At 35.9% G+C, this 20,354-nt stretch overlaps 2 protein-coding genes across 4 annotated transcripts in view; one reads left to right on the top strand and one right to left on the bottom strand.

Annotated features, from left to right (window-relative positions):
- tanc1b (tetratricopeptide repeat, ankyrin repeat and coiled-coil containing 1b) overlaps positions 1-20,354 on the top strand; it is a 533,291-nt gene that overhangs the window by 364,909 nt on the left and 148,028 nt on the right. The window lies entirely within an intron of this gene.
- rbms1b (RNA binding motif, single stranded interacting protein 1b) overlaps positions 1-20,354 on the bottom strand; it is an 82,968-nt gene that overhangs the window by 19,872 nt on the left and 42,742 nt on the right. For all 3 annotated transcript variants that reach the window (XM_077216253.1, XM_077216254.1, XM_077216255.1), the window contains exons 3-7: positions 16,116-16,174; positions 11,712-11,803; positions 3,647-3,804; positions 2,203-2,282; positions 410-525 (exon numbers count right to left, since the gene is read on the bottom strand). In XM_077216253.1, coding sequence (XP_077072368.1) covers positions 410-525; positions 2,203-2,282; positions 3,647-3,804; positions 11,712-11,803; positions 16,116-16,174 — 505 coding nt within the window. The remainder of the gene's footprint in view (positions 1-409; positions 526-2,202; positions 2,283-3,646; positions 3,805-11,711; positions 11,804-16,115; positions 16,175-20,354) is intronic.

The raw sequence follows: 20,354 nt of genomic DNA, 5'->3' as shown, positions 1-20,354 counted from the left end.
AGGGTTAGGTCACTTATGAGGGTATATTTCAGTGAGGATGCTGTATTACAAGGGAGCTCCCTGTGTAGGAAGCCCACTAGGATTTAGAACAGAGCCTGAGTGTCATGATGGGCATGATGTCAAGTGACTCAGCAGTTTACACACACACACACACACACACACACACACACACACACACACACACACACACACACACACACACACACACACACACACACACACACACACACACACACACTATCACTTGTGTGGCTCACGCAATATATGACTGTATTAGAGTAGCTTGTGTAAACACACACACCCACATGACCAGCGTTGTGTAACATCTCTGCTGTCCGTGTGTTTGCTAACAAGCGGTGGCAGCTGTAAAAAGTGATCCGTACACCGAGAGCAAAAGAGCATTACTCACGAGTCTGCTGTCCCCGTCTCTGGCCCAGGCTCGTCCGTTCTGCACATATTTATTTTGACTCTGACGCTTCTTCTGGCCTCCGTCCGCAAACTTGCACAGCAAGGGTTCTGACGGCGCTGTGGAGACACGGAGGAGGTGCATGAACTCTCAGCGTGATGCTCTGCTCACTCATAACACAAACCAAAACCATCATAGTGTGACAGCAGACATGGCTCAAGCGTTAGAGATTTTGTTATAGCACAGTAGGACTGCTTTACGTTAAGTACATTAAACACGAAGTGAAAATAAAGAGCAAGACAAGATATCATGACCATGATGATTTTAATTTTTTGCAGATTAAATTAGTTTCAACCTATTTTAAGATTTAAGATTCATCATCTAGCACTTAAATTAAAGCGATAACTTAGATTATGGAAATGATAGATTTCCAGGGAATGCATGAACTGATTAAATGAATACCTTGAATGCAATGCAAGTTGCTTTGGATAAAAACGTCTGCCAAATGCATACATTTAAATGTATAACAGTAGTTTATGGACAAGATGAAACCCTTTTAAAGAGTGCTTTCCCTTTAAAAATGTTATTTGTTATTAGTAAATGTTATTACATTTTTGTTATTTGATTAAAACATTACATGCACCCTTAAAGGAAAAACGATTTAGTTAGTCATTTTCCTTTTTTTTTTAACAAATCAAGATTACGTTTTACATGAACTTATATTTACATTTATTCATTCAAGTGGCTTACAAATTTTGACCAGCCATAGTAAGATTCTGCATCAGACAGAATTTCAGTATTTGTGCATCCTTAAGTCCTGACATACAATCAAGTATTTTTTCTGAATATCATGTTTCATGATTATGGAAGTAAAATGGGTTGCAATATGGTGTGACTTGAAGTTGCTCTAGCTGTAAAAAACTAAACTTTGTGCCTAATAAACAACATCCTCGTCTTTTCTTAACCCACTATATACATTTTCAGCATCTATGATTCATTTTTGCAGATGTAATGCATAAATGGCATTGCAATATCTCTAATGCATAAATGGCATAGCAAAATCTCTACCAGTTACACACCGCCGATTTCCGTCTTAAAGCCTCTGAGGCTTCCTGGCTCCATCCACAATGACTTTCCCACAATGGTTGGAGAACAGGCATCTAATGTGGAAGCTGTCTTCGTATAATCCCCTTCCTTCCTTTCTGACATGGTCAGTGGAGACTATTTCAGTCTAATAATCCAATTAAAATGCTTAGAGAGGCCACGCAAGGCCGAGATTCCACTCAAAGAAAATTAGCACACATTGCTTTCACTTGAGCCCCAAACGAACCTCCACGAATCAAATAAGCTCTCGCTGCAGCATTATGAACATCTAGCTCCACCCAGCTTTGTAGATTTTCAGTGTTTCGTGCAGCAAGTCTGAATCAACATTCGTGCGAAAGCTGTTTGGTATGGCTGAATGGTTGCGCCACATGCCCGAAAGCCTGTTTCCATTTAGACCCCATCCGAGGAGAATCATTACCAGAGAATGAATGAATGTGCTCGAACAGAGCCGCGCTCTGCTTTTATGCACAAACAAATAGAGATAAAACACACATTACAGGAGAAGTTCACCCAAAAATGATAATCTGTCATTATTTACTTGGGGGGAAAAAGGCAAGGATATTCTTTAGAAATCTTTTGTGGAAGAAAAGGATTTGGAAACGGTATGTGGGTGAGCAAACAATGATAGCGTTTTCATTTTTTCGTGTACTATTCTATTTAAGTAAACGTGAAGCACACAGACACACACTTACCCATAACTCCAGCTGGTGTTTTGAGAAATTTCCCATTGAAGTGAGAGATGACAGCTTCACATTTCTCTGTTGACTCCATCCTAGAGAAACATATTATCGGTTTATAGGTTTACACATTTGAGTGTCAATCATCATTCCTATCATCTGCACCAGCTGTCAATGTTGAGAAATGTGTTATAGTCAAATTAAAAGTCATATAAAGCATATCTTGGGCTTTTTACAATATATAAAATAAACTTAAGATCATGCTATTTTTAATGCACTATACATGCATGGATGGTCATTAGACTCGCCTTTCTTTTCTTGTTCAGACAGAGAGGTTTTAACAGCAGCTCTCATTTAAACTTCATTTAGAGTTAGATTTAGTAATTTAGTTTTAAACCTCTGATTCGATGATTCAGGCGTGCGGTCACTCAAAAATGTTCAAAGAACCAGTGTTATGGTAAATTAAAACTATAAAAAAAAACATTTATGTCACTTGAAATAAATGTTAACTGAAATAAAATAAAATGTAAAAAACTAGGCAATATTTCTCATTTTAATTTAGTTTAACTTGATGTACTAAAATTACTAAAACTACAATAAAAACATTAATAAAAACGATATAGACAGATATATATATATATATATATATATATATATATATATATATATATATATATGTATAAAAATAAATAAAAAAACACAACAAAATGACAAACTTTAACTAAAAATAGATCTTAAAATATTAATAAAAACTATAATAGTATCTCAATGATACTAAAATAACTGTCTGCATGACATTTTTATGTATAAAATGCATTTAAAAATATGCAGTTTAAAATATATGTATTTATTTTATTGCTGTTTATTTGAATATTTTGTCATATTTGAGCATATAAATGAAACTGGTTAAATATCATTCTTCCTGAACGCCTAGATTATTTTAACTACACCCCCCCCCCCCCCAGATTGGCATTGAATATCATCAAAAGGGGGTAGAAATTGAGATTTTCATAAACATTTGGAGATATGAAAACCAACATGACAGAGGTTAACATGTGTTAACATTAAAAACCTTTGTCATTTTTTATATCGCTGTTATTAAAAAAACTTGCCTCTCTAATTAAGTCAACCCGTTCAGATTACTTTTTCACTCAAGTGAATAACACTTTGCTTAGTACGAGTTTTTACTTGCACCGTGTGAGTTCAGAGAGTTCCTGGCTTTATCTTGCTGATATGTCAGATATACACAGATATATTTTAAAGCAACTGACGGGCACTAAGAATCATGAGAGGGCCTGAGGTGTTTGTGTTGTGTTGGGCAGAAAGCCAGGGGCTTTCCAGGACGTCCCGTCCCCTGATCGTCGCTACAGTCTTGAACCATGATCGGGGAATTCACAAAGAATGATAGCGTGACAACAGTAGATGATAATGATTTGGGTTCAGATATGAGGACCCTCACCTTGCAAATCCGACCCCTCGGCTGGCCCCGTTGCTGTCCCGTAGGATGCGTGTGGAGACGACCTGTCCGAAAGACTTCAGCATGGCCTCTAACTCCTGCTCATCCATGGTCAGCGGCAGGTTAGAGATGTACAGGTTAGTGGGGTCCTGCTCTTGTTGCTGTCGGGAGTGTGACAGAGAGAAAAAGAGACAAAAACTGTGAAACTTTTGCCCTTTTATTTGTTATTCGTCACTGATCATCTGTGGTTGGTAGTAACTTATATGTAATTGGGATTACATAATCAGATTAACCCAAAAATGTAAGTACTTGTAACTAAATTATATTTTAAAATACTCATAAACAGACATATTATTCACACAATGGCAGTAAATAATTCATAATTTATTGGTTGTCTGATGTTGGGTACTGGTCATGTGGCATGCAACATTTAAATATATACACACACACACACACACACACACACACACACACACACACACACACACACACACACACACACACACACACACACGTTTATGTATATAGCACATTTAAAAACAACTGAAGTTGACCAAAGTGCTGCATAAAAAAGGAATAAAAAAGAACACAGCAATATTCACATACAGAAAGTAAAACAATAATCAAAAGCTATAAAAATGGGTACGTTTCTAGATGAAAATTAATAGAAAATTAAATGGGAAAGAAAATAAATATGTTTTAAGAGAAGATTTAAAAATTGATACATTATGGGAAGTTCTAATGTAAGCCGGGAGACTGTTCCATAATTTAGGTCCAACAACCGAAAAAGCTCTATTTTTGAGTTTACTCCTGGGAACAGGAAGTCATTCAGAATCACCTGATCTAAGTGATCTCGACTGTATGTTCGGGTGCAATACGAGAGAGAGGTATTGTGGTGCCTGATTCCAAAGGGAGTTATATACAAATAATAGAATTTTAAAATCAATTCTAAATTTAACTGGAAGCCAATGAAGTGAAATCAAGATCGGTGTAATATGCTCACATTTACGCCCATTGAGTCGCCCACTGTGCTTTGAACTAACTGTAAACGTGAGATGGATGACTAAGGAACACCGACGTACAGTGAGACGCAATAATCCAACCGAGACTTAACAAAGGCATTCATAACTGTTTCAAACTTCTTTAAAGAATGACTTAACCTTAGTTAAAATGCGAAGATGATAAAGCAGCACCTATATGCTTAACAAATTTAAGGCTGTTGTCAAACAATACACCCAGATTCCTAACAAATGTGGTACTGTATGGTGACGGGGAATCAAAATCAAAGTTATGAACACTGCGTTCATTCGATGTCAAAAAGAATAATTTCAGACTTACTCTCATTAAGACTTAAAAAGTTACCCGTAAAGTTTTAACTCACCCAAACAGTCTAAAATAGGCTTTAATGCATGCTTATTCTCACGCTTTAAAGGCAGATACATTTGGGTGTCGTCCGCAAAAAGGTGAAAGGACACTTCATACCTGTTTGAAATGGATCCCAAAGGAAGCATATAAAGAGAAAATAATACAGGGCCGAGAACTGAGCCCTGAGGAACACCAGATGTTACATGAATTTCAATGAAACGAAGTCCACAGCGGACCGCACATCTCCTATTAGTAAAGTATGAGCAGAACCACTGCAACCCGAAGGCCCACACACGACTATAGGCACGATATATATAAATATATATTGCATAGAACACCAGGGTGAGTAAATGAGCTATCCCTGTAAGGTTTTAGTTTAAAAGGATGCTAATGGTCACACCTGAGTTACACACACCTGTAAAAACAACTGAGGCCCTCAGATCTTATCATTTATTTCAATTCACACACTGCCAGAGCTCCGTCACAGTACATACACACTTTATCAGTTAACGGACGCACACCTGGAGATCTGACAACAGAAATCACTGACCATCCAAACTTTTGCCATTCAATAATCAGCCTATTCATAAACCTAGTGAGTTGCCTACATAGAAGTCTTCTTAAGATGTCTTCCGGTTTTTGCACGTCGATGGCTTAGCTTTAGTCGTATGCCGTCTGTTTTTTTCTGGGCCAATTTAGCATGTTGAATCGGCATCGGGCCATCGTTAAGTAAGTAAGAGAAAACTCTAATTGGCTGTTCAGTTTAGCGAACGAGTCAGTGCTAAATTAATGAGTCAGTGCATGAGAATAAGAGCAAAAGTGATGAGAGCGTGCAAAGAGGTCAAGACGGCACAGACAGAAGGCTTTTCTGATTTTACATTATCTTACCTGAGCATTCGAATGCGTAAATATTTCATGAGCTGACTGGAATGAAGAAAGTGATCAGTGTGATTGATATTCAAAATGGTAATCAAGCGCTGCTTTGTTTAACGGTTTGAATATCTGCAGTCCTAGTTTCGGAAATTGATGCCGGGATTGATGCCGGGTTGGAAACTAGTAACATTGCCGGGATCAGTCCCGGAACGCGCACTGTGTGAACAGAAGCTGTAATCAAATCCGTGTCGTAATGATGGCGCTGAAGTGAAGTGAAAGCAGGCTAATGAACGGTACGTAATGCGCTAGTTTATGATCGAATAAGAGAAGAAAATGCGCAAGCGTGGTTTCTCGGGAGAGAAATCGCAGCTCATAAGCAAACTATAGACGCTGCTGAGACATTACATGTCACATCGATGTCACGTGTCTTTACGGGTTGTGTGTGAACGCACTCTCTGATTCCGGAAAATCACTGGCAGTGTGAATGTACCAAAATCAAACGAACCCGGGTCAAATCCCAGGTCACTTTATCCGTGTATTTTCCGGTATCTCTGTGTGAAAGGGGCTTAGTTCTTGGTGTCTACCGGGCTTTACACTTCCTAACAAACTCAAAGCAACAAGCAGTTTGTCTGCCTAGAATTTTAGAGCAAAACTATATAATATAATCACAGCCCATCAGAATTTGATTTTTAATATACAGTTATGTGGAACAAGAATGTGGACAAATAGATTTTTACTATGGGCGGAGCTACCCATTGCAACATGGACAAATATAATTAAAGTAACCAACATCATTTCCAGTCAATCGTCATTGGTTGGGGCTGATTATATACTTTACATATTACACATATATGTACATATATGCTTCATATCTTGGGGAAACTTGTATCTCTGCAAAGGATACATGCAATGCTGCCTACATCTAGGAAGGCTTTGTGTTGATGCCTTAATGTGCTGACTAGGTAGGCAGCTCATTAGTTTTGGTAAAACTGTTAATTAAGACTATCTAAATACACATAGCACAGGTGAATTAAATTCATAAAAGAGGCTAAAGTGAAAACATGTCTCCCTCTTCACACTCTCTAGCTAATAAAGGGTGAACATTAATATTGATGAGCAGTTCATTTGCATGCGGCTCTCGCCACCCCCCATCCAAGCGGCGAAACGTCGACTGATTTCCTGCCGTAGTTTCCCTTCCATCAGCAGAAACCAAAAGAGAAACAGGCAGAGAGAGACTCTCCCCAGGGACAAAAGGGCTGCTACATTAATATTCATTAACATCCTACTGCGTTCAATCTCCACCCCTAAGAGATGGAGGAAAAATGAGCAGAACAAAGAGAAGACAAGGGAGAGGCGGGATTGGATTACTAAAGTAATACGCTGACAAAAAAAAATCAGCATAGCAGCATTAGTGAACAATGGCAGAGGGCCGGCGCAGTACTGTCGTACCCAGAGAACGATGCTCCATCACGGGTATAACGGATGGAAGAGCAAACGAGTGCTGGAGATCCTTAAGAGTCATCAAAAACAATGTTTATTTATTTTTTTTAAAAGATGGAGCTATTACAAATGACAATGTCCATAACTGAACACAGAAGGTCGAACACTGTAGCCATTAGCGGGTGTTTTATGGGCCCGTTTTTGAATGGCAAATAAATTCACAATGTGCTTGGCTTGCTCCAGGGGAGAACTAAAACGCTGGTGTGGTTTTTAAACAGACGTATCCAGACCTGAAATCTAATACCAGAGCCACATACCGGTGCAAACCCTGGTCATCAGGGTCGGGCTACACCAGACATACGGAAGCTCTTATTTAAAAGGTGCTGGAAGCAAAATAGCATGAATAAAACGTACTAAAATTTACTGAAATATGTAGAATATGAAAAAAGAAAAATGCTTTCGATGCAAGATAAAATTTATCATAAGTGACACTACAGATTTTTTTTATTTCAAATAAATGCTGTTCTTTTTGAACTTTCTAATTATCAAAGAATCCTGAAAAAAGTTTCACAGTTCCAACAAAAATATGAAGCACACATTTTTTCAATATTGATGATAATAATAAATGTTATTTTTGAGCAGCAAAACAGCATATTAGAATGATTCAGCTTTGACATTACAGGGAATAAATAATAAAATATATTATTATATTAATATATCAAATGCCTCTTGAGCATAAGATTAAAAAAAAACCTTGCTGACCATGTATGTATGTATGTATGTATGTATGTATGCATGCATGTATATGCATGTATGTATATATGTATGTATATGCATGCATGTATATATCTATATGCATATATATGTATGTATATGCATGTTTAATCATACTGAATAAAAAAAAAATTCTAATTAAAAATAAAGTAACCACACTTTTACATTACATTAACATTTATTCATTTAGCTGACGCTTTTATCCAAAGCGACTTACAATTGCTATATATGTCAGAGGTCGCACGCCTCTGGAGCAACTAGGGGTTAAGTGTCTTGCTCAGGGACACATTTGTGTCTCACAGTGGGTTCGAACCCGGGTCTCTCACACCAAAGGCATGTGTCGTATCCATTGTGCCATCACCACCCCTTTTATTGAAAGTAACACACTAAATTGGATATATATATATATATATATATATATATATATTAAATATCCAGTATACCGGTACTTAATTCTGTTTGCAATAGCCCTACTGTGCATGTATTTATTTAACATGTATTTTAATCAATACGAAGTAGGACATAGAATTATGGATTTATATATTATATATATATATATATATATATATATATATATGTGTGTGTGTGTGTGTGTGTGTGTGTGTGTGTGTGTGTGTGTGTATTTATATTAATATTGAAATACAAATATAAAATATATATATGCATTTTGTAGACAAATATAAATTTTCTATACATATGAGTTTCTACGTAAAACTTACATTTGTGTTACATTAAAAAATAAGTTGGGTTGGTTGGAGAAAACCGTTAAGAAAAAGCATCATCAAGTGTGCATCATTCCCATTCTTCCATTAGTGTTTTTTCAGGGTTTTCATGACATTTTCATGACTATTATTAAAAAGATTTGTTGAAAATCTACAAACACCTATAGGCTAAGTTACGCCAGGCTGGTGCAGCTGGCCTCAGATTACCGGAAAGAGCGAGGCTGTTCAGACATGGAGATCAGCTCAAGCACTGGAGCCACTGCAGGCACGCAATGCTGAATCACATCTCTCAGGTCAGGCATTAAGAGCTTTACACTGATATCAGTATACAGATACTGAGGAAAGACACTACATCAATCTCACACACATCCCTATTAGCTGATCAGCTCACATTATAGACACCAAATACCAATTTCCAGCACAAAAAAAACACATCAAGATTCTAAAACAATGAATATTTAAATCATTAAGTCTGAAATATATCATACTAGAGTACTATGAAGCAATGATCCTGAATAGCAGTGCAGGAAACATTGGTATCAGTGTGTGTGGGCTTGCATGTGTGTCACCTGCTAACAATTTACTCAACATGAACCATGTGACTTCGACAGCAAAAGCACACAATATGCGTATGGAGTAAGTGTGTGTCAGACACAGATGGTACATGAGAAAGTGTGAGAAAAAAAAAACTCAGAATGAACAGGAACGCATGGCATATGTGAGGGTGTAAAAAGACTATGTTCAGAATATATTACTCTTACTATTCCTGCACTAGTACATAGTACGAATACCATGGACAGTATGTGAAGTTTCTATATGCATAGAATACCCAGATGACATACAATGCCAAAATGTGAAGTATACAACAAAAAACACTATGTGCAGTATTTCGTTTTCTTCCCATAAATCATAACTATTGGTCACCCTGTACATCTCTCTGTTGGTTTTGCAAATATTTTACCAATGAAAAGTAAATAAAAAACTGGAAGAAAACACACACACCCATTATATATATATATATATATATATATATATATATATATATATATATATATATATATATATATATATATATATATATATATAAAGGCTAATGTTTCATGTATTTGAGGAGCAGAGAAGAGTGTCTTGGTCTAGCATCTCTTTTATAACATGAGATTTTGGTCAAATGACAAAAAAACTAAAAAACTGAGCACCGACAGTTATAGAGACAATAAACTTTATAACCTGTAAGTTATGAAACCGTATTGCGATGCACTTACTGCCTTAGATGTGGTCATTCTAATGACGGACAAAACGTATATCAGAAATTTGCTGATCAAAAACCTAAAAAAAACTCCCATTTGAGCTTGACTTTGGTCAGATTGTTAATAATATAATATAAAGGAACAATATAAACTTTGACAACATAGTGTTTAATTATTTAAAAAATAGTGTTTTTTTTCCATTTCCTGAAGTGTGGCAGTTTTAGACACACATGGATTCACCCGACAGCGACGATATGCAATGCAAAAGCATTGATCATTAATGTCTCTTTCTTGACTTGACATTTGATTAAAATGCAGAAAGATTGTTTTTCTTACACAAAACTAGATCAAAAATGAGAACTGTAACTGTACAATAACAGCAAGAAGTATGAAGTTAAGTGACAACAATGCAGTATAAGACGTTTTTGAGAGATTTGTCGTTGCATAATGTGTACATATTTTTAAAACAATATAGGCAGCATAAAGTACATAAAAATAGGAAACTAGTTTTGCAAACAAAGCCGGTGTGAAGGGTTCAGACACAGTGCCATGTCACTAGGTTACTCCAGGGGCTTCCTGTCTGAGATATTGATGTCTAACCATCTGTTTATATCATAAACAAGGTGAAAGGACAAAACATCCAAGGACAACACGCCAAGATGTCTGTGCCAGAGTGAGAGCATGAAAAAAGCCAGTCCAAGCACCTCCATTTATAATGTACTGTGCAGGTAAAAAAAAAAAAACCTTTCATTTTTATTAGGCAAACTATTCCTTTAGGAAAAAGCCATAATTAAACACAGATAACCGTGCTCTTGAAATGATATCTTCAGCACAAACAACACTGTCAGTACTGATTTACTTTAACATAACTATATCCCACCTAGTTGTGCCTGTCAGACAGACTGCAATTCAGTTTTCACTACAAACTTGCCCTTTAAATAAATATGCATGGAAATTCTGATGCTCTAATTACCTTGTTAATGAATCATCACAAAAGACCAAGAACAACAAGTCAGAGTCAATATAAGTTGTCTTTACCAAAAAATAAAAAAATTATGCATTTTTGCAATATACACCCTCCGTTAACAAAAAACAGATGGCAATGAAACAAAACATCTTTAATTTGTTTAGAAATAAAACTGGGGAGAGAAAGGAGCATGCCTTAAACTGTAGGCAGCTCACTAGATTTTAGAGTCCTTGAGTCACGTGATAGGGAACTATGAGTGCAATTATGAGACACACCCTGACTGAGGCTTTTATAGGGCCTTCAGACAAGACGTCACCATGACAGCCTTCAATTATTCACTTCCGCAGAAATGTAAACCACACACTCTGCCAACTCCAAAATCATTTATTTTTTGCATTACAATAACGAGAATACGTGTTTAATTGTAATGAAAATGCCACAATGCAAGAAATCTTAAGGATGTATATATTAACAGCCATTTTTTGGCAATACAAATTGACATGTTCCTATTTGTTGAAACATTCAGCGGGTTTGTCTAGATGCTGCACCTGTGAGGGTGTCTTAATCCTCGAGCTGATGCATTTACTCACACTCACACCCGTCGGCCTCTGACGTCACTGGAGTCAGTGAAGCGTGTCTGCAGGGACAGGAAGAACAGGTGTGCTCAGGTGTGCTCTTACCTTTGCCATCTGAGCCTGAACTCCGCTGGTCTTCAGAGCGCTGACGGCTTTCTGAGCAGCAGCAGGGCTGTCGAAGTCCACAAAGCCATACCCTGAGAGACAGACAACCACAACATGCTCTTAGATACACCTTTAAAGAGACAGCACACAGTTTCAACCTGAAAAACAAGGCGTATAGGGTGAATCTATAGCGTAAAACTGTACAGGTGAAACCCAAAAAAGTAGAATATCGTGCAAAAGTTATCATTTTGATGATTCTGGCTTACAGCTTATGAAAACCCCAAAATATATGACATGAAATCAATAAAAAAAAGGATTTTAAATACAGAAATGTCAGTCCTCTGAAAGGTATAATCATGCATAGTTATAAATACTAGATATATTAGTTTCACCCTTTTATTTGAATTACTGAAATACATGAACTCTTGCACGATATTCAAATTTTTCGAGTTTCACCTGTATATAAAAATAAATAATAATAAAAAAACTCCAAAAATGATTAATGAATATTATTGATAAATTAATAAAAAATAATACAATTTAACCTTCAAAAATGAATTGCTGTTTTGCTTTTTTCTGTCATTTCTATTATTCTATGTGGTGATTCAAGTAAAGTAAAGTAAAGTAAATAAATAAAAATAAATAAATAAAATAAATAAATAATAATAATAATAAATAAATAAATAAAACCCTAATATACATTACATGAAATCAATAAAAAAAAGGATTTTAAATACAGAAATGTCGGCCCTCTGAAAAGCATAATCATGCATATGTATATAGTTATATATACTAAATATATTAGTTTCACCTTTTATTTGAATTACTGAAATACATGAACTCTTGCACGGTATTCGAATTTTTCGAGTTTCACCTGTACAAATATATATTAAAAAAAATCTCCAAAACATAATAATTAATATTATTGATAAATTAATAAAACATAATACAATTTAACCTCAAAAATGAAATTGCTGTTTTGCTTTTTTCTGTCATTTCTATTATTCTATGTGGTGATTCAAGTAAAGTAAATAAACAAAATAAAACAAAATAATAAAAAGGTGACAGTATAAAGTCTAAGACCACTGTCATAGCCAAAGAGTTCAACAAGTTAGCGTTCTTATTCATAAAAATAAGATGTTTTTTGCCTGCTAAAGCTATTCAACTTTAATCCCTTAGTCATATCATCCAGAAAAACATAAATCGATTAAGTGCACATTTATCCATGTAAACGTTTTGGGAAGGTGCAACTCTGTTACTAAAAATGTGTAAACAAGAAAAAAAACAAGAAATTATGTTATTTACAGGAAAAGAGATGCAATTTACCAAACAATAAAGATGCAAGTCTCAAAAGATCTTAAAATGACTTAAAATGGCATTTGACGGGTATTTAGTTTTTTAATGCACAAAACGCCAGCAGACACAGGACCTCTTGTGAGCGTGTGCGAAGTGTGTATTGCTGAAAACATCAGCGGTTGCCACTTTAAGGGCAGGAAACACCAAAGCGGCGGGTTCAAGAGAGCATCTTATCTGTGAGTGTGTTGTGAGTAATCTATCTCAGAGCCCAGAGTGAGAAAACCGCTGCACTATCAGTGTTTGCTTCCCCTAATGAGAACAATTAAATGGACACGAGGAAGCTGATCCAAGATAAGTCTTTACGTTCAGCTCCTCCCTTCACACTCCTCTGCTTCAGCCGGTTGCTATATTTAATCTGTGAACAGGTCAAACCACAAACACAGGCGGCGCAGAACATCCTGACTAATAGCTCAAATATATATGACGTACAAGACAAAGAAACACTCACTAAACGCAGCCACAGGTATGATCCATCCGCTACGGACAGCAAGATCATTTCATATCAGATCAGATCGAATTGTTTAGATGTAAGAGAAGACACAATGTCGTGTTTAGCAAAGCTGATTTAATCTGATTTAAACATCTTTTATGCTTTCAAATAGCATAAAAGTGTTGTTTGTTTCATCAGAGGAATCATCATTTCAACCAAACATTTCACTGTAGTGAAGTAGATTCAAAAAGTTTAATGCAAGAAGTTAAATACATTTATAAATATTAACACATTTATATTGATCAATCTAACACAGAGAAATAAACAGCAATATTTTCCTAATTATATATTTTTTACTTTATATATTAAGAATGGAGAGTCTTCTTGAGCGATGTGAAGTGATGTTACAAATGATTCATTGAATCAGGTTCAAACTGATTCACTGAAACTGACACTTTGAACTGATTCATGGAAAAAATTAAAGTAAAATAAAACAAAAAATAAAATAAAAATATTAAATAATAAAATTAAATTAAAAAGTACAATTAAATTAAAAATAAATTAGCTAATCAACTTTAACCCCTCGTCATATCTTCCAAAATGAAGCCTATAAAGCCTACTGAATCATATTTGATGCATGAATTTCTAAGGCCTCTAAATGATCAACAAAATCTACTACATGTCTTTTGTCCTCAAATTGATCTCCTCATCTTTTGTTGTCATATTGATTAGTATAATTGTAAAAACGTTCATCTTCAGCTCGTGGTTCACGTGTCTTTTTGCTCTGAGATCTTTACTAATTTTTATAAAGTAAACATAAGAATAACTTTATATTGTTAGTTCAAGATCAACAGTTACTGTACTGAAGCAACTTATTACTTGATTATCCATACATCATTTAATTCTTTTAGAAAATCATGTTAAAAAGTGAGTCTCAAATATGATCAAAAGGCTTTTGAGAAACGTTTATTTGTTCATCTCTCAATCATCATTATATTGCATTGCATAGGTGTTGAAACTACAGAGCTTTGATCATAAAACAGCTTTTAAATATAATCTTACTAAGACATTATTTGGAGATATAGAATGACGACTGATATTTATATGCATTTTATGCAAGCAGTCCGATGCCAAAATCTTATTGATTAATACTATAAGCAATATTTTTGTCCATAAACATATCAGCATCTGCACCAAATTGCAAATTAAAAAAATTAAATAAATTTGAATAAAATTAAGGTGTTTTTGCCTCCTCAAGTATGAGCTCCATATTGTCACTACATCATACTATATGAGCCATAAAAGCCTGATGTATCAAATATGATGGAACAGTTTATTGAAAGATATTTTAAGGTTCAATAAACTGTTCCATTCCAAAAAATATTATTATTAGGTTATTATTCCACGTCTTCACAGTGTCAATCAACTTGAATGTGAAACTAGTCTAAACTAGAAACTTGTGGTTGTGAAACTAATGTAATTGTACATTAGTACATTTAATGTCAAATAAAAAGCTTATTTTTTACACTTCCTGCTAAATCACATTGAAAACATTGCAAGTATACAATGAGCTCAGTGTTTATCAGTTTGATGTGAAAGTGAAAGTCAGGCTTCACTGGTTAGATTATGGGTTGGGTTTAGATCATTTGCATCTGTGCTTCACAGGGACACTCGAGGGTTAACATTTTCCATCCGGCTTCTTTAAAAATTCCTGCGGGGTTGAGAAGGGTTGGACTACAGGAAACTAAGACGTGAAGCCGGTCCATCAACACCCTCCTCGGGCCTGACTGAAATTACTCAGCACATAAATAATCCACAGGGCTGTGACTAAGCCACATGCTCCAGGGCAGGCGTGCCCCGAGGTGCCAAGCCCAGGAACACAGCCAGATCCTGGAACAAACCCCACAGGCCTCAGTCGAGACACCGAGGCCAGGACAGGAATAACAGCGAGGGGTCTGGGAAGCAGTATCTGTTTCCCGATACACCCACGACAGCAAAACTGTGCAATGACGGAGAGCAGGGCGTAAACACACGCAAACCGACGCCTGCGTAAACACTCATTACACATTTGCACACACACTTGTAGAATATACGGCAATGATTTTGCTAGCAATATAAAATGAATTAACATTGGAATGCAATATAATGCAGTGTTTTTTTATTTATTTGTCCATTAAAGTGTAGAAGACGCACTTTAAATGCATTTTAGTTCTTGCAATAGAATATACCTTAGTCAATGGAGGGACAGAAAGCTTCAGATTTCATTAAAAAGATCTTCATTTGTGTTCCCGAAGATGAACGAAAGTCTTACAGGTTTGGAACGACATGAGGTTGAGTAATTAATTACAGAATTATAATTTTTGCGTGAACTAACCATTTAAAAATCAGTTTCACCATGGAGAAAATCAATGGGATTTTACTAATTATCACCGCACTGTTGCACTGTGTTCTTTCATTATCTCAGCCATAAAAAGCAATTTTTGTGATTTGTTAATTAAATTTGAATTGAAAGTTGGTGTGCACATTAATATAATAAGCAGCTCTCAGAGCTCTCAATATGAAATCCCATCTTAAGGCAAAACCACACATATTACAGGGCAGAACATAAACATACGTACCTTTGCATTTGTTTGTGGTTTTGTCTAAGATGGCCTTGGTTGATACGATTTTTCCATACCTATAACAAAAACAAACAGAGATGTGTTATGAATTTTAAAACACACATTTAAATGACTCAGTTGGAAAAAAATAAATAAATAATCACGCACGAAACATGTGAAACATGACGATACTTTGAATGCAGATGTATACAGCTAAAATTTAACATATACTGTATGTACCAGGGTTATTATTGTTAACTAAAACAAAAACAAAAAACGCCATAATATACATTTTCATTACTTGAAATAAAATAACCATTAACAGAAATAAAATAAAATATATAAAACAACTTATTTTATTTTAGATAGTGGCTGTGGCAACATTTCAATTTTCTGGAGAAAATTATAATAAAAGTATGATACTAAAATAACACAAATATGTATTTGCATATGAATATTGGATATGAATGACCTTATGTGTGCGAATTAGAGTTGGATGATACAGCTTAAAATTTAAACTAGTCAAATGACTTTTGAATTTTAATTTTCCAGCAAATATATTGTGAAAATATTTAATGCATTTCTGTATCACAGTTGCAAATTGAACGAACAAAAGTCCTACAATAACATTTGAATATTTTGTTTGAAACAACATGAAAGGGAGTAAATTACAATTTTTTTTAATTTTTGGGCGAACTACTCCTCTAAGATTTATATCTATCAAACCGAAAATGTAAAAGTGAATCTTTAACAACGCTTGATTGTATTGAGGTATATTCTGCACACTTCTAGGCCAGAAACGAGATCTGCAGGAGGAAGCGTCTCTGGAGGTTAACAGAGCCAGAAACGTGATTGATTTATGAGGAGGTTATAAAAACTGCAGTGGAATGCTGTAAGGCACATGTGAGTGAAAACATGACCTTTGACCTCACAGGATGGGCACCTTGGCACCAATATGACCTCATGAATACTTCCACAGCCACCAATGGCAAGAAAAAAAAGAAAAAAAAGGTAATTAAGCTCTTTCAATTAATAACACAAATAGGAAAGCCTTCATGAGTTTGAAATCCAATTACAGCAGACTCCTGAAGTCTGTGACCTCGAGGTCTGCTTCGCCAGGGGGATGAAGGTTTTTTTTGTACCAATTGACCTAATATTAATCAATTACGAGGATCTTGCATCTTTCTCCTGCCTCCCGTCGTTTCTTCCCGAGTGGTTTATGGAAGCCGTGCTTCAATCAAAAGCTCGGAGGTGTTAGCTGGCGGAAAAATAAAGTAATTCAATGCTTTCAGGGACTCAGAGGACACGTTTACAGCGGTATTTTTCCCATTATTTTTATTTTTTTGGTTAGAGAGTCACAAGTCATGAATCAAACCAACCAGAAACCAAATCACATTACAAGCTCTGGTAACACTTTAGTTTAGTTTAGTTGCTTATTGGCATGCATATTACTAGGATGCTAACTGTTTATTAGTACTTATGAAGCACATCTCAATGCCTTATTCTGCATGACAATATTCTACTTCCCTTAATCCTATCCAATACCTAAACGTAATAACTACCTTATTAACTATTAATATGCCGTAATTAGGAGTTTATGGAGGGAAAAATCTTAGTTAATAGTAGGAATTGGACACTAATCTAAAGCGTGACCCAAACTTTTATTTTAAGCAAAAAAGTGCTTGAAAATCAGATAGAAAGTCAAATATACAAGACTGTGTATGAAGTCAAGTCAAATGTATTTATAGAGCACTTTTCACAATACACATTGTTTCAAAGCAGAAAATCATAAAGGTATTACTGTATCATAATAGTATATTAATATTTTCATGCCTTATATACATTTAGTAGATTAGAGATAGGCGACAATAAAGTTTACACTTTGTGACGATATAAGCAATCAAGCATTTGGGGTTTGCTACATAGTATATAATCGGCCTATGTGAGTGTACTGTATGTATAAAGATAAAGTTGGGCACTTGTACATACAAAGAGCTGGGCGATAATATGGTTACATTTGAAATGAAAAAAACAAACCAAACTTGTACTTAATGACTTTATTGAGGAAATAAAAACAATCCCATATATTCGTCTATATTTTTAGAAGTGTTTATTGCAAAATATGCATTTAAATACAAATATTTAAATAGTTTGAGAGCATATTGGTCGAGTGGGTGCAATTTTGGCGCAATGTTCTGTTCTGATTCTCTGATTGGTGGAAATTTCGAAGCAGAATCATGAGTAATGTAGTTTTTTTTTTTTACCAGGATATCCACTGTTAAACGCGATTATTTAAAAACAAATGTTAAAATAATGTGTGCTGATTGCTTCATCAAAACCATACACGATCGATTAACAACCTTGTAGCTCACAGTAGGTCTGTCTTTAACGGTTTAAAAGTTATAGTTCTAAAATCAATTCCCCTACGGAGAAAATGAATGGGATTTTTACTTCTGTTGCACTAAAATATAAAGCACACACAAATATGAAATAAAATAACATTTAAAGCATTCTTAACAAGGAATAAAAGTGATTTTTCCTTAGAATTTAGCCAAAGTTTGAAACTGATTTCTAGTACATGTATGATCACTTTTAATGCTGCCTATATAGGCAACACACTAGGTTTTGGCACAGAGCGAACGCGTTATGAAAAGTTGATAAATGTCATTCATTAATCCCGTGTCCAGAGAGACAGCACAACAGCGTTTATGGGCCTTTTTATTCGCTTCATCGCCTGGTTTGCCGGAAAACAACGAGGCCATCAGGAGGAAAAACCCGTCCTAATAGGCCGGCTCTCCATTAGCTTGCACTGAAAATCTATTACAATTGAATTGTAGCGGCCAGACGGTGGAGGAGAGGCAGAGAGACGGATAGAATGACCGAGAGAACAATGTGACTGGTGTTTCACCTGCCATTTCAGCCCCAGTCTTGATCCCATTATAACGGCCGACGGCAGCTCCAGTTACTCTCCAGCAGAAGCGTATTGATCTCTATAGTAAGAGCTCAGGGAGATGTTTCATAACTCGGCTTAAGCAAACAGCCGCGCTGTGAACGCAGTCTTCCTATATTTGTTGAGATTATTGGTGAGCATAAGAGTATTGGTATGTTAAAAAAACTATAGATTTACAATACAAATACATGTAGGGTTCACACACTTATTTGACTAATGAATTTCCAATTCTTTTGCGAATACTCGATGAGGATTTTTAAAAATGATTTCATAGAGACTGCATATTAGGGACGGCGAAAACTAAAAATTTTCTTGACCGACCACCGAGCCTCATTAACCGGTTGAAACCGGTTAACCGATAATCCAACGCTATTTGAAAAACAGCCATTTCGAGCCGCGCCTGCAATTTCGCAACTCTGTCGCATCTCTCTCTGCCTCCCGCTCACACACACACACACACACACACACACACACACACACACACACACACACACACTGCCCCGGCGCCGCGCGTCCACTCACGTCACTTTTTTAAAATCCCCTACAGCGCGAAACATGAGTCCCGCAAACGCGGCGCCGAGGAGCTTGTCTGTAATCGGAGGACAAATGGCTCCTTAGTTTTGAAATGGTTTCGGTACAAGGTGATCGCGTTGAAAAATAAAGTCGTTAGTCTAGCGTTAGAAGCTCATTTGAAACATTGCAGCGGCTCATTTAAGAAAATGACAGCTCCGAAGAGACTCCGCTTAGTTTGAGGTAACGTTAGTGCTAACAATAATAAAGAAAGATGATGATCATCATCACCTTATCTGTTACCACTGAAATGTAGATGTATGTATTTCTACAGTATTACTACTGTATTTAAGCACTGTATCACACAAGTTGCAACTTACTTTGTCATTCTTTTTGGTGAAATGGTCCCACACACTACTTTTCTTTGCACGCTTCATCCTGTCGTCTGCCCTGGCTCTAACCTCCATTGTTTTAGCCTGTAGCCTTTACTTTTCGCAAACCTTGTGAGAGCGCGAACCCAAACGCTGTGACCTCGCGCCAAATGTTTTTATTGGTTTATTAAGTACAAACAGGCGAGTTATGAAAAATTGAGTGTGAGGGATTTGTTCACTACACACAAAAATATCTTGGAATGAGATGGCTAACTGTAGTAGCGTTTAGTCCACTGTCTATAATAGCGTAATTTAGAGATCACTTTTTTTTTTTTAACCGACTACCGACAACTTTGATCGGTTAACGTTGAGACGGTCAACCATCGGTCAAACGGTCATCGGTTAGCATCCCTACTGCATAGGGAG

The sequence above is a fragment of the Siphateles boraxobius genome, unplaced genomic scaffold (assembly GCF_051911475.1).
Source record: "Siphateles boraxobius isolate OS27281-9 unplaced genomic scaffold, OSU_SipBor_1 7, whole genome shotgun sequence".
Lineage (NCBI taxonomy): Eukaryota > Metazoa > Chordata > Actinopteri > Cypriniformes > Leuciscidae > Siphateles > Siphateles boraxobius.
Note: the sequence above shows the minus strand (reverse complement) of the source record. Positions and strands in the feature narration are given on the sequence as shown.